Source organism: Astyanax mexicanus, chromosome 6, assembly GCF_023375975.1.
Source record: "Astyanax mexicanus isolate ESR-SI-001 chromosome 6, AstMex3_surface, whole genome shotgun sequence".
NCBI lineage: Eukaryota > Metazoa > Chordata > Actinopteri > Characiformes > Acestrorhamphidae > Astyanax > Astyanax mexicanus.
Genome location: NC_064413.1, coordinates 11839608 through 11854474, shown reverse-complemented (window position 1 = coordinate 11854474; position 14867 = coordinate 11839608). Strand labels below are relative to the sequence as shown.

Genomic DNA, 14867 nt, shown 5'->3' with positions numbered 1-14867 from the left:
ATACTCAACCCCAGTGGAGCCCCATCAGGATTGATTGATTTATGACTCCCTTCTGCCAATAGGCTAGAACCCTAGCATTGGCTGCCCAATAGTACTGCTTAAACATAGGTAGGCCTAGGCCCCCAAGTTCTATTGGCCTTTGCAAATACCTTTTTGAAATGCAAGAGGGTTTATAGGCCCAGACAAATGAACCAATAGTTGAGTCTAGTTGTTAGACCAGACTCGGACATTTTCAACATCTCTCTGAGCACTGCGGTCTTGCCGACGTGCTTCAAGACGACCACCATCGTCCCTGTGCCAAATAAGTCTCAAGTGTCCTGCCTCAATGACTACCGTCCCATTGCACTTACTCCCATCATCATGAAGTGCTTTGAGAAGCTGGTAATGAGGCACGTCAAAAACCAGCTCCCCACCTCACTGGACCCACTGTAGTTTGCGTATCATCCAAACAGATCAACAGATGATGCCATCTCTACTGCGCTCCACCTGGCTCTCACCCAGCTGGACAACAAAGACTGCTATGTTCGAATGCTGTTCATCAACTTCAGTTCAGCATTTAACACCATCATCCCTCAGCATCTGATTGAAAAACTGTACTTGCTGGGCCTGAACTCCTCCCTCTGTAACTGGGTTTTGGACTTCAGTCAGGATTGGAAACAACACCTCCAGCACCACAATACTGAGCACCGGTGCCCCCCCAGGGCTGTGTGCTCAGTCCACTGCTGTTCACTCTGCTGACTCATGACTGTACTGCAAAGTACAGCTCAAACCACATAATCAAGTTTGCTGATGACACAACTGTAATCTCTAAACATGGATTAAACCAAATAGATGGTTGTTGACTTCAGGAGAGCCCCAGGTGTCCACCACCCGCTGAACATCAATGGCTCTGCTGTGGAAATTGTGAAAAACATCAAGTTCCTCTGTGTTCACATTGCAGAGAACCTCACCTGGTCCCTCAACACCAGCTCCATAACCAAGAAAGCCCAGCAGCGCCTCTACTTCCTGCGGAGACTTAGGAAAGCACATCTCCCACCTCCTATCCTCACCATGTTCTACAGAGTAACTGTAGAAAGCATCCTGAGCACCTGCATCACCATCTGGTTTGGGAACTGCAACACCTCAGACCGCAAGACCCTACAGCGTATAGTGAGGACAACTGAGAAGATCATCGGAGTCTCTCTTCCCTCCATCACCGAGATCTACACCACACGCTGCATCCGCAAAGCCACCAGCATTGTGAATGACCCCACCCATCCCTCACACGGACTCTTCGCTCTGATGCCATCCGGCAGAAGATACAGGAGCATCCGAGCCTCCACTACTAGACTCTGCAACAGCTTCTTCCACCAGGCAGTCAGACTCCTCAACACACAGAGACAGAGCTGAACCCCACCCCACCCAACACACAAACTGAACTGAACCCACAACACGACCCCGCCCCCCCCGTTTACACACACAAAGACTGAACTTCATCCCCACACACACACACACATTCACACTTAGCACACAGAAACTGAAATGTCTTTATCCCTATCAGCAATATTTGCTGCCACTCCCAAAAATCTATACACTCTCTACCTCAGTAACTGCTGTGATTAAATATGTTCTACATGTTACAGTATGTCACACATCTCTGCACCTTATTCTCACCATGTTGCACCATGGTTGCAGAGGAACGTAATTTCATTACACTGTGTACCTGTACTCAGTTGTAATGACAATAAAAGCCTCTTGAACTTGACTTGACTAAAAAAGAATAAAGGGAGGTAAATTGGTATGTTTTGAAAGAGATTGTGGTAAAGTGACCATTTTGATAGCATTAATACGTCCCATCATTGAAATAGGAAGTAACTTCCAGCTCTCGATATTTGCTTTTAGTTTGTCAACCATTTGTAGAAAATTTAATTTGACCAGAATTTTGGGATTTCTTGGTATCTTAAGGCCTAGGTATGTAAAATGATCATCAATTATTTTAAATGGCAAAGATTAAAAAAAAAATATTTGAATAACCTGAAAGTCTGCTAAAAGAGTCTATATAATTTAATAAGTTAGGAACAGACAGCAATGGGTCTGATATAAAAATCAGCAAGTCATCTGCATATAAGTTTACAAGGCTTTCAGTGTCTCCGCATTTGATGCTATTGATTTGTGGATGATTCCTGATGCCTATTGCCAATGGTTTAAGAGCTAAATCAAAAAGGAGGGGAGGCAAAGGGTCCCCTTGCTGGACTCACAAATGGTAGATATGGTTGACTTAGGACAGTGATAAAGCATCTTAACCAGTGAAATAAAGAAGTCACCAAATCCAAAACTTTTGAGCACCTCCATCATATAGGGCCATTCTAACTGATCTTTTGAGCATCCAGCGGTATGCTGGATCCAGCGGTATGAGGCTATAATTGTAGCCTCTTTATCTTTATCTTTTGTCTGAATATAAAATGTTAAAAAGGAGGCGTGTATTAGCAAATGAGAATCTTCCTGGTATGAACCCAGTCTGATCTGTATGAATATCTTGGAGATATGCTTTCCAAGTCTAATCAACATAACCTTAGTCAGAACCTTTTGAGTTTAAGAGTGTGATTGGTCTATAAGAGGCAGGGTCTGAGTCGTCTTTTCCTTTTTTCAACAACACGGTAATGTTTGCTTCATACAGAGATCTAGCCAACTTTTTGTTCCTAACCAAATCATTTATCATCCTCAGCATATGGGGACAAGATGTTTACTGAAAGCCTTGTAAAATTCAGACTCAAATCCATCAGGACCTGGGCTTTTGCCCGATGGAAAAGCTTGGATAGCTTCAGTAAGTTCAGATTCTAGTATTGGAGCATCCAATTCCTCTTTGCAGAACTCGGTTAACTGTGGTATTACAAGCTTATCAAAAAAAAGATTAAAGTCTGCCTCATTTACCTCCAAAGAAGAAGAATAGAGATTAGAGTAAAACTCCCTAAAACAATTATTTATTTGTTTTGGATCAGTGAGTAAAATGCCAGACTTTGCTTTAATTTTACGAATTTTACGACTTTAATTTTACGAATTTTACGACTTGTTTAGATTGCTTTCCTTTTAACTGTCTGGACAATAACCTTTCAGGCTTATCTCCCTGTCCAAAATATATATGTTTCATTTTAAGTAAAGAAATTTCCACACGTTTACTAAAAATCGAATTATATTCATATTCATATTCATATTCAGGTCAGCCCACATTATAATGTTTGTAAAATTATTCTCTGGAACAGCATCAAACAATTTATGACGTTGGCCATATACATTAACCAACATCAAAGGAAAAGAGTTAATATGACCTGAGACTATAATACATCTACCCTGGGGATCAGAGACCATACATTCAAAATGAAATGGGATATTTTTATGAAAGAGAATGGCAATGCCTCTTTGGAGCTTTGGAGGTGAATGTTGCTTGATACACCTGGGACACCCAGTTGACTCGGAGTCTACTTTGTTGTGTTTTACCAATGTGGGTTTCCTGGAGGAAAATTATATCAGCCTTAAGAGACTTCAAATGTGAGAAAACCTTTCCTCTTTTAATTGGGTGACCCAGCCCCCTCACATTAGTGACCCCAGCCCCAGCATTATAAATTACAGAAATCTAAGACTGGAAAAAAAAGGTATGAAGCGACAGCCTGGGGGGAAAAAGAGAGAGAGAAAAAAAAAACCAACATAACATTAACACCCATTTAACCATCCCACCCGAACACTGTAAGCTCCTGTAAAAGAAAGGCACTGCAGTAACTCTTGAAGACAGGAACATTAAGTGCACAGAGACCTAAACGAATCTCTGATGTAGCTACAGCTAAAGTTACACTAACTGCTAAGCTAATTAAGTGTAAACAAACAAAATAGCACCATCTGTAATGTAATGAAAAACGCTATTAAGACGGCATTGCCGTTGAAACCAGTCACTGACTACAGTTTCTCTGCAGCTCTTGTTCAGTCTTGTTTAAAGGCCCTGTCCCACTGCGATTGCGTCTAAATATCCACTAAAATACGTCCAAATTTCAGTGGACGCAGTTTAGTGGATATTTAGTGGATATTTAGACGCAATCTGGACGTAGTTTAGTGGATATTTGGACGGCACCGTCCAAGTGGACGTAGTTTAGACGTTGCCGTCCACTTTAGACGCAAAAGTGGTTTTGGTACCTCCCAAAATTTTCGGAATAGACGGCGACTAATATGGACGTAATTTAGTGGATATTTAGACGCAGTACGGACGTATTTTAGTGGATATTTGGACGGCACGTACAGGTGGACGTCGACGTCCATAAAAATATTTTTCTGGCGTCCATCGCTTTACCATCAGCCGGTCATACAGTCCAAACTCCACCCGGCGTACAATCCCAGGCCTGACCCATACAGTCCTCTCCTGCTGCCGCCTCCTCCTCCCGGTCTGGTTCAGCACATGGAGGAGTATGTTCTGCTGCTGCACCATCACTGCAAGGAATCTGTGGTCCATGGTTGTGTAGAAGAGAATAGATGTGCTCTCTCTTGTAGCTCAAGAAGAAATGATGAATCACTAGAAAAAACAACCATATATAGTTGGAAGTCGACGTCCAAAAAGTGGAAGTCGACATCCAAAGAGTGGAAGTCGACGTACAAATTTGGAAGTCGGCGTCCAACTTCAATTTAGACGGAATATGGACATAATTTGGACGCACTGCGTCTATATTTTGGACGCAGCGCGTTCACTCAGTGGACGCAGTGTTTTCTGATAAATTTGGACGTACTTTAGTGGATATTTAGACGCAATCGCAGTGGGACAGGGCCTTAAGGTCAGTTTCCACCAATTTAGCCGCTTCAGCGGAGAGATAAAACTCTTGAGCTGGCCTTTATGGTGGACACAAAGTTTTGCCGGAAAGAGGAGCGTGTGGGTCACCTGTAGCAGACAAAGCGCTTGCATGGCATCCCTGAAGCTCCTTCGTTGGGTCAGCACCTCTGCCGTATAATCCGGAAAGATGTACGCTTTATGCCCGTCATAGTCGAGGTTGCGCCCGGCTCTTTCGAGTGATCTAATGCGAGCCTCATGATCTTGAAAAGTTTGGTAGGACTGTTCAAACTTCAAATCTCTCATTTATTGTTTTCAAGATCTTGTTGAGCCACTTTTTCCCAGGCCAGAGGCAGGTCCACGTTGCCTGTTTCTTGGCCAGCTTTGCTGCTAATGGCGTCCTCCAAACCTGTAGCCACATGTTGAGATTCTCTTGGTTGTTTTGATGCTTTTGGTGGCATTTTAGCTTCTAAAGGCAAAAAATGAAAGCAGTGGAGGTTCACCCTTAGCGCAAACTAAGCAAACATTGAAAATTTATTAACAGATGGTGCAAAAAAAAAAAAGTATTTTAAAGGTTTGGTGCAGAGGAGCTCTCTCAAACACATCTACTCCACCCGCTTGCTCACTAGCGCCCCCATTTTTTAATTCATTTTAATGATTTATATATATATATATATATATATATATATATATACTTTTTTTAATGATTCCCATGTTCTTAGTTTATTGATATAAATTTTATCATTTCTTATCATTCTTGTCATTTTACTTTATTTTCACTACTTTTATTTTTTCTTCATAAGATATAAATTCTTTATTTTTTTTGTATAAATGTTTACAATCTTTTTAAAATGTCCTATTTTTCCTTTTTTACGTATATATTTTATTTGTCTATAGTACAGTTTTTATTTCTCATTTTTTAAAGTATTTTTATTCCTTTTAAACTGTAAATGCTCAGCAGCATTGTAAATGAGGGTACCCCTCCAGTATAAATATTTGATTGCTTGATTAATAATCAGTGTTGTAAACCCAGTTTTTACATAAACAATAAACAGAAAAAAGAATAAAATAATTTTACTCCTCCCTTATATGATTTAAAACACGCCTTTCGCGCCATTGGAGCTGCGCAAGGCATATTTTTCGCGCTCTCACAATACCAAAGACACAGGACATGCCCCTAAATCCAGCTGGGAATTACCTAGTGTGCTATAGATTGCTAAAATAGGGCCCAAAGTGTCCTTGTCTGATTCGGGGATAAAATAAGCTGTAAAAGATCTCAATATCTTAATTACTAGTTTATTTTCAGTCAAATACAGAAATAAAATAGAAACAGTCTTTCTAAACGTCCAGCAGCAGCGACAGCAGAGAATACACTGCCTATGTCTGAAATGGTGCCCTGTTTAGGGGTCAATTTCCGGGCGAGATGATGGGTAAAAACCTATTTCCGGTTTGGTGCACCGGATAATGGATGCTTTTTATTATTCATAATTTTTTTTCGCACTTTAGGCAGGATGATGTTGCCAGAACTGTTGGGGACCTATTGAGGAACAAACATGCAAAACTCCAAAAAGGATATAAGTTCTTTTTCGAGCAGTTTATTTTTTATTACAAACGTAAATGACCCCAGTTCTGTAGTTTAGGTTAGCCAAGTGAGCTCCGTGCTCACTTAACCTTCTATAATTTAAGCATTCATCACACTGTCACACACAATCTTATTGTTAAATAAAGCATATAACTTATTGTACTATTATAGGTGCCTGCAATTATTGTGCCTTATGATTTTGTGTGTTCAGTGTCCACTGTTGTAGATAAGGAGATCCGTGTAAAATTGTGCTACCCATCGATAAATGCTTCTTACCACCAGAGCACCCGCACAGACCTATTTTTTTCATGTTTTTATGATTTTTCAGTTTATTTTTATCTACAACTCGCTGTCTTTCTTTGTCTGAGTGATACAGGGTAAAGTATAAATAGCAATATATAACTTACACTAGGGTAGCACGATTGGACACGGTAGCACAACCGGTAATAACATCGGTCTTATAAAAAAATAAATAACCACACAAGTTCTATAAACCATTTAAATTTCCCCAAATATATTTACTAGTTATTATTACAACTTGATGCTCTGTTGAGTTTTATATACTCCACCAACACACACCTTTTTAACAGCCGTTTGACGTCTCGGATAATTAGAGCACAACAACACTAGAGTGCAAAAACACGAACTAGTCACTTGAGCTATGGCGAAAGAATGAGCAATCAAAACGTAAATGAGTTTACACAGAAGTGTCTAGAGCAGAAATGAAGACCCCGGAAGCGAGAGAAAGGCCTATGGAAGCGTGATTTTGAGGGCACTAAAAACTCCAATGATGCATCATAATTTATAGTTAACATCGCTGCTTACTACGTGAGCTGAATGTGTCCCAGAACGCATTGTGAGTCTGGCTACTAAGCAACAGACAGCCGAACAAACAGAGCGGACAGCGAGCCATCAGGGTTGCCAGATTGTTACAGTTGGATTCAGATAAAACCATAGACTGTATATAAAGATGGATGCCGTGTCGCCGTTCCCATTCATTCAATGAAAATGAAGCCAAAATCTTCCGCCATTTTGGCGATTCAGAGACCAGAGTCTGCGCAGTAGAGACCAGAGGAGGGAGAAAGACTGTGGAGAGACAGCCTACTCATTTAAATAACCCCGCCCCTGAGGGCTGCCTCGCGGTCACAGACTGCAGAGCGGGGCGGAGCGGAGCTGACGGTCTGTTATTGGTCCCGCCCATAAGCAGCCCTTTTACCATAACCACACCTTTTTTGAATAGAGCCGAATAAAGTTTTAAAAACCGAATTATGTGGGGATATAAAAATTTGACAATATAAGCAGAGGTTACACTAGCTGTTACATTTAAATATTGGAGGTAGAATTACAGTATATTAGAAAAAAACGTGATTGAAAGTTGTCTGTTTTGCCATTGAAACCTATGGGGATGGGTGGAGTTACACAGCTTTCTGCAGCCGAACAGCAGGGGGCGCCCGACCTGTGGTGGCTTCACTTTTAAGAGACGATGCTCTGTCCAGCTATACACAGTCTATGGATAAAACCAATTCACTGTGTAAAACGTGTTTTAAATCAGCCAAAATGATGAGAAAACCACCCAAACAGCCAATGTTTAGTATATCAACAATATAACAGGATTTTTTCCAACATGATCTTAAATAAAATATCTTAAATATCTTAAATATCACCAATTACAAAACAAAACAATATTTAAAATGATTTTATCTGCATGGTTGTATTATATATGTGTTTTGTGCATTGTACCATAGGACACACGAACCAAAGAAAAATAATTATAGTACCTAAAAATAAGCTAGCAAGCAATGAAAAAAGTAAAACCAGCACATAATAACTAACAAACACTGCTTATTCAAATTTCCATCAGCAGGACTAGCTCTGTTTCTGCAAGGTTAGCTATCTAATTACAACACTAATAACTTAAGTCTTAACACTTGGTAGTTTTGTCCTCCCGCCAAAGCACAGCGATTCCTCCGGTCAATTTCAGACACAACTCGACATTTAGCATGAAACCACCCAATCTGGCAACATTACAAGATGTTTTCAGATGTTTTTCCATGTAGTTAAAGTGAGAAATATGTGTGTCAACAGCATGAATTTAACAGTCAGAGAGATTACTCCATGATCAGGTCAGAGCTTCACTTACTGTAATTCAGAGCTCAGTTCAGTGTGTTTATGAAGTTTCAAACGCGGCTAAAAACACTCGTGTGTGTGTGTGTGTTTATGCGACCGCTGCTGGCGCATGATAATAACAAGGTAGTGTCCTCTCCTGTTTCACTGCTACTTGGTGGAATACATAGTGTCTCCCTGTACACCCTAGTAAAAAAAGTAGATTAAAGTATATTATTGATTATTATACTATAGGGCACTAAAGTTTATTGTAGCCACATTATTCATCAGTATATTTAAACAGTGCTGAAATTAAACAACTTTCTTGAACTTATTATAGTTTAATTGTATAAAAATAGTACTAAAGTTAGTAAGTCTTACTTAAATTGTGCTAAGCGTACTTAACTGTACTAAAATGGAACTATTTTAAATATTCTTAAGTACGTAAGTAACATTTAAACATACTACTTCATGTATGTAACCCCATATTTTAAATATGCTTAAATATGCTTAGGTGTTAACACAGGACTATATATTAGTTACTGCTTAGTTCCTGCTTAGTTACCTATTAACTATGGAACAGTATTATAGTGTTACTCAGCTTTAGTTTAGTTCATGAACTTCCTCAGCAGTGCTTTACCTGTTTTATTGTTTTGTGTGTGTGTATGTGTGTGTAGCTGGATGAGTTATCAAACCCAGCTACATGGCTGGATGCAGGTGCTCAGGTGTTCTATTCTTTTTCGCTGGCATTTGGTGGACTTATCTCCTTTTCCAGCTACAACTCTGTCCAGTAAGTCCTCAGCTTTGTTTTTATATTATATTATATTAATATTGTATTTTATATACTAACTCTAATCTAATCTTGTTAAGTAAGACATGTTTTATTAACATTAATATCTAAGAAGTATAATTATGTGGAAGTGATTGATGATGTTGGGTCTGGTGAGGAGAGTGTGTGTGGTTCTATTTGGTACTGTAGGTTCTGTAGCTGAGTGTTGTGTGTGTGTGTGTGTGTGTGTGTGTGTGTCAGTAATAACTGTGAGCAGGATGCTGTAATCATCTCCATCATCAACGCCTTCACCTCCATCTTTGCCGCCACCGTCATCTACACCATCATCGGCTTCAGAGCTACGCAGAGATATGACGACTGCCTGGCAGGGTACCACTCTTCATTTCACTGTTACAGTTGGGGGGGAGGGGGGGGCAATGAAACAAAAATTATAAATATAAATGAAAAAGATGTTGCCAGCTAAGATGTCTCACACCAATCGTTAAGGTATCCCAGTTGTTTGCCAAGCTATAGTTCAGTGGTTGCTGTTGTGTTGCTATGGTGTTGTTATGGTATCCGTGGTGGTTGCTATGTTATTGCCAGGTTGTTGCTAAGGTGTTGTCTGATGGTAGAATGCAAATATGTTTGGCCAATAGAGCAAAGTCCCAAAATGTGGGGTGTCCAAACTGGTTTATCCAGCAGATTTTTGTGCAATGTGCAATACTAGAAAACACATTTCCTTAAGAAAAAGCAAGTAATTGCAGAACATGGGTGGTTGCAGGACATTTCTGGGTTGTTGCTATGCAGTTGCTATGCTCTTTAATGTGGTTGTTATGGATTTGCTAAATAGATGCTATGTTATACAGAGTGTTTTTTTATGGTGATGTTAGACAGCTGCTATACTGTTCCGATGTGGCTGACATAGCATTGTTAAGCAGTTGCTATGGTACAGTGGTATGAAATGGTTTGGACACTCCTGATTATTTTCATGACTTTCTTTTATAAATCATTGGCTGTTGTTTGGATCAGCAATTTCAGTTAAATATATCATATAGCAGACAAAATTCGGCTGGTGCATACATTTAGGCACTCATTAACATTTAGAAGATTCTCCATTTGCAGAAACAGCTCCTATAGCTTCCAATGAGTCTGGCTATCAATACCAAGAATCTGCTGATATTGACTGGAATCCATGCAACTCTCAACTTTAACAAGATCCCCTGTACCTGCACTGATCACACAGACCCACAGCATGATGGAGCCAAATTTTACTGTGGGTAGCAAGTGTTTGTCTTGGAATGCTGTGTTCTTTTTCCACCATGCATATCACCCTCCAAATAACTCAATTTTAGTTTCATCAATCCACAGAACCTTATTCCAAAATGAAGCTGGCTTGCTTTATCACACCTCAATCGACTCTGTGGCGTGTGCTCGGAAAAGGCTTCTTCTGCATTACTCTCCCATACAGCCTCTCCTTGTGGAAAGTGTGCTAAATAGCTGAATGATACACTGTGACTCCATCTGCAGCAAGATGATGATGTAGGTCTTTTGTTGACTTGCCACTTCAGGCCGTATTCTTCCCCGTATTCTTCCCCTACACCATGATGTTGAACAATCTTTATTTTCATGGCATTTGAGAGTTTTAAGTCTCCCATGTTGCCACTCTTCAGAGAAGATGCAAAGAGGAGAAAAACTTGCAGTTGGCTCCTTTCTCATAATTTGATTCACCTGTTTATGTAGGTCATGAGACAATGAGCTCACCAAACACATTTTCTGTTCCAAAATTAGTGCTAAAGGTATTCAAACCAATAAAATTACAAGGCTATCAAATTATGCACCTGCTTAATTTTGTTATTGCACACTTTCTGTAAATCCTAAAAAAGTATTTTCACTCAAATATCACTGTGTTCATCTCCTCTATAATATATTGAACTGAAATTGCTGATCTGAACAACCAATGATTTACAAAGTAAAAACACAACAAACTTTTTTATACTTTTGTATATCAGGTGGTTTCTCTGTGCTTTTTAGTTGGCTGCAGTACAGTTGCTAAGCAGTTGCTAAGGCTTTTTTACACACAAATCTGCCTTTCACTTTTACGAGGAAATAATGTAACGAAACATTTCTGCACAGAAGGCAAACTTCAGAACCGCTGATCTTTAGTGTCTCCCACAGGAACATCCTGACTTTGATCAACATGTTTGACCTGCCAGAGAAGAGCATCGATGACAGTAACTATGCCTCATCCCTCAGTCACCTGAACTCCACTTACCCAGCGATCATCAGCAACCTGCAGCTAAAGACGTGCAACCTTAACACCTTCCTCACTGAGGTACAACACACTGGCCACTTTATTAGAAACAACTACAACCTTATACTTTCACTAACTGGCCACTTCATTTAAAATATCTTTTATACCTTGTGCTTTCACTAACTACCCACTATACTGAAAACACCTACTTTCTGCTGCAATTTTTGGAGCCCTGTTGTTTGTCAGTAAAAATGATTTGCTGTATCTCTGTCTGTGTTCAGGGTGTAGAGGGCACGGGTCTGGCATTCATTGTCTTCACTGAGGCTATCACTAAGATGCCGCTGGCACCGCTGTGGTCTGTCCTCTTCTTCATCATGCTTTTCTGCCTCGGCCTGTCCTCCATGTTTGGGAATATTGAGGGAGTGCTGGTTCCCCTGCAGGATCTGAAGGTCTTCCCCAAGAGCTGGTCCAAAGAAGCCATCTCAGGTATCAACTTCAAATCTTTATAGGCAAGTCAGTTCACTCAGCGTTCAGTAATTTACAATCATACAAGATCAGCCTCATATCTGTGTCAATGGAGAGATAACAAAAGACCTATTACCAATTCAGAAACATCTCCTCAACAAGGTGGGTGGTACTTCCTCAGTAGCGCACAGACCCACCTCTGCTCTTGATGCAACCAGCAAGTTGATTAGCTTTGTTTTTGTTAAAGGCAGGGCTTTATCCATGTTACGGTAAATCCCATTGCAGAACCTCTGGTTCTCAGGTTCTGTTGGTCAGTGCAGATAGAACCTAAAGGTAGTTGTTCTGGTTTCTGCAGGAGTGACGTGTCTGGTATGCTGCTGTATCGGCCTGATATTTGTACAGGGATCCGGAAACTACTGGCTGGCACTGTTCGACAGTTTCGCCGGGTCCATCCCCCTCCTAATTACAGGCTTCTGTGAGATGGTGGGTGTGGTGTATGTGTACGGTATAGACAGGTGGGTGAAAATAGATTACTGCTAGTCTTTATAGTTATACCATCTCGTTCTACCAGCCTCACACTGTCCTTTAAACGTATTTAGTTTAACGCTTCTGAGAGTTAAAACACTTATCCATGTAAAGTACATTACATCTCTCAACAGAGTCAACTAAAGAAAACTTGAGAGTTTATTTATAAAGATATTTAAAAACACATACACATACAAGAAACACACTACTGCTTACCACTTTACACTGTGTTCAACCATCCAAACACTGCAAAAGTACAACATCAACACACCCAAACCTTTGAATCATATGTTGTGTAAACAGGTTTAATGAGGACCTGAAGTTCATGATTGGCCACAAACCCAACATCTTCTGGCAGTCCACCTGGAGGGTCATCAGCCCCCTCATTATGCTGGTCATCTTCCTCTTCTACTTCGCCACCACCATCTCCAAAGAGCTCTTCTACATCTCCTGGGACCCTGAATCGGTGAGATTAGTTTAACCTGTGCTGTCGGGGGCATATCAGGACACTTCGGTGTTCATACAACAAGATCCTGCTGTGTGTAGAAGAGAAACAAAACAGTGCAGGCATGCAGAGAAGGGGAGGTCTTATAAAGACAGTTGAAGCTGGTGATTGGTTTAGATACGAGTGATCAACTTTTAAGTTTACTGCTAATGCTGAAGCTTTTTGATTTGAATATAACAATCTAAATAAAGGGGGCGAGACAGAAGGTATCAAAGACACGGAGGCACCCAGAAACACTGGCATCCACCCACTCCACCATCATGAATAATCATGGACAACAGCACCAGCATCTCAGTTTAACACAATTCCATAAATCCCTGGATCAACAGCCTTTATCTAAGAGGAAATGTGCATTTTCTAAAATAATTAAGAAAGTTTAAAGTCTAGACATAAAGATTTAGTTCCGAACATTTTTCATGAAGGTTATTCCAGAGTTGCAGAGCTTTATAAGAGAAAGCTCTTCCTCCTGCTGAACTGATTTTCGGGAACTACTAGGAATTCAGCACCCTGTCTTTGCAATTTTATGTTAAGGAACATTGTTTTTGTGTAAATTGAGCTCCGATTCCAGCTGCTTTTATTAATACCTTTTCCAGCCTTTTGTCCCCCTGTCCAACTTTTTGAGATGGGAATGTTTTTCATGAAATGGTCTTATGTGGGTCTATGAGATTTGCATACCATTGAATTGTTTTAATTCAATGTAATTTCATTTACATTTTTCATATATACCTACATTGGAATTGGGCTTGTTTACACAACAATGTGTTTGTGTGTGTTACAGGTGACGTTTCCCACTCTAAAACAGAAGCCATATCCTGTATGGATCTATATAATAATCTTTTTGTTGGCGGGAGTGCCGAGTCTGGCTGTACCAGGAGCTGCTTTATTCAGAGCCATATGGAAACGCTACTGTTAAACTGGACAAGGTTAATACATGTTGCTGTATGTGACTGCCCTTTTTTTCTTGTCATATTTTTAATCATAATGTTTACTTTTATTATTTGTATCTGCTAAAAAAAATATTTGCATTCGGACATTCAAATGGCTCGTATATTAGCAAACAAAATTTTTGGTCTTGGTCCTCCCAAGGTTTCTTCCTCCTCCGTGCTTTCTGGGTTGTATTCTGTTTTTTTTTTTTGTTTTTTTTAATGTTTTGCCTGATTCTTTGCCCTGTGATCAAATTTCTGTAAATCTGCTTTGTGACATCAGTTGTGAAATGCGCTATATAAACATATTTGAATTGATTTGCCAGACAAATTCAAATACATTTTATTTATATAGCGCTTTTAACAACTGATGTTGTCACAAAGCAGCTTTACAGAAATTTGAGAATCAGTCAAAACATTAAACAAAAAAAAAACAGAATACAAAAAAAACAGTGAGCGCAGAGGCAAGGAAAAACTTCCTTAGAGCTGGAGGAGGAAGAAACCTTGGGAGGACCAAGACTCACATATATGGGGATTAGCCTACCACTGATCAAACAGCTTGTGTTGTGTATGTTTAAAAGTCATTATACATCCACACAGGTCTTATATATTCAGTTGTATAGCAACACCAGTAATGAAAGCCGTTAGAGTTCATATTAATTTGGATGTGATTGGTAGTAAAGAGTGAGCAGCTAATCTGAGGCTTGTTGCAAAACTAGATGATGGGCAGATCTAATATGCCCTCGCTGATGCATGTGTAAGCAAAGCTAGACAGATAGCTAACAGGAATTTAAAGAAGAGTCAAGAGCTTGGTAAAAGGTTTGGCTTTACTGAGGATTTCAGGTTTATTTTCATCCTTTGTTGTTTGTTTGTTTGATTCTTTCCTTTAGTTCATAGTTTTCTGTAAAACTGCGAATAAATACAATGAAAATGAACAATAAACATAATCTCTGAGTATGAA

The 14867-nt window shown here is 39.8% G+C and overlaps 1 protein-coding gene across 1 annotated transcript in view; it reads left to right on the top strand.

Moving 5' to 3' along the window:
- The window catches only part of slc6a19b (solute carrier family 6 member 19b), a 37118-nt gene extending 22251 nt beyond the window's left edge, over positions 1–14867 (top strand). The window contains exons 6-12 of the mRNA XM_022686694.2: positions 9146–9258; positions 9499–9627; positions 11413–11569; positions 11770–11974; positions 12309–12468; positions 12782–12944; positions 13762–14867. Coding sequence (XP_022542415.2) covers positions 9146–9258; positions 9499–9627; positions 11413–11569; positions 11770–11974; positions 12309–12468; positions 12782–12944; positions 13762–13896 — 1062 coding nt within the window. The 3' untranslated portion in view covers positions 13897–14867. The remainder of the gene's footprint in view (positions 1–9145; positions 9259–9498; positions 9628–11412; positions 11570–11769; positions 11975–12308; positions 12469–12781; positions 12945–13761) is intronic.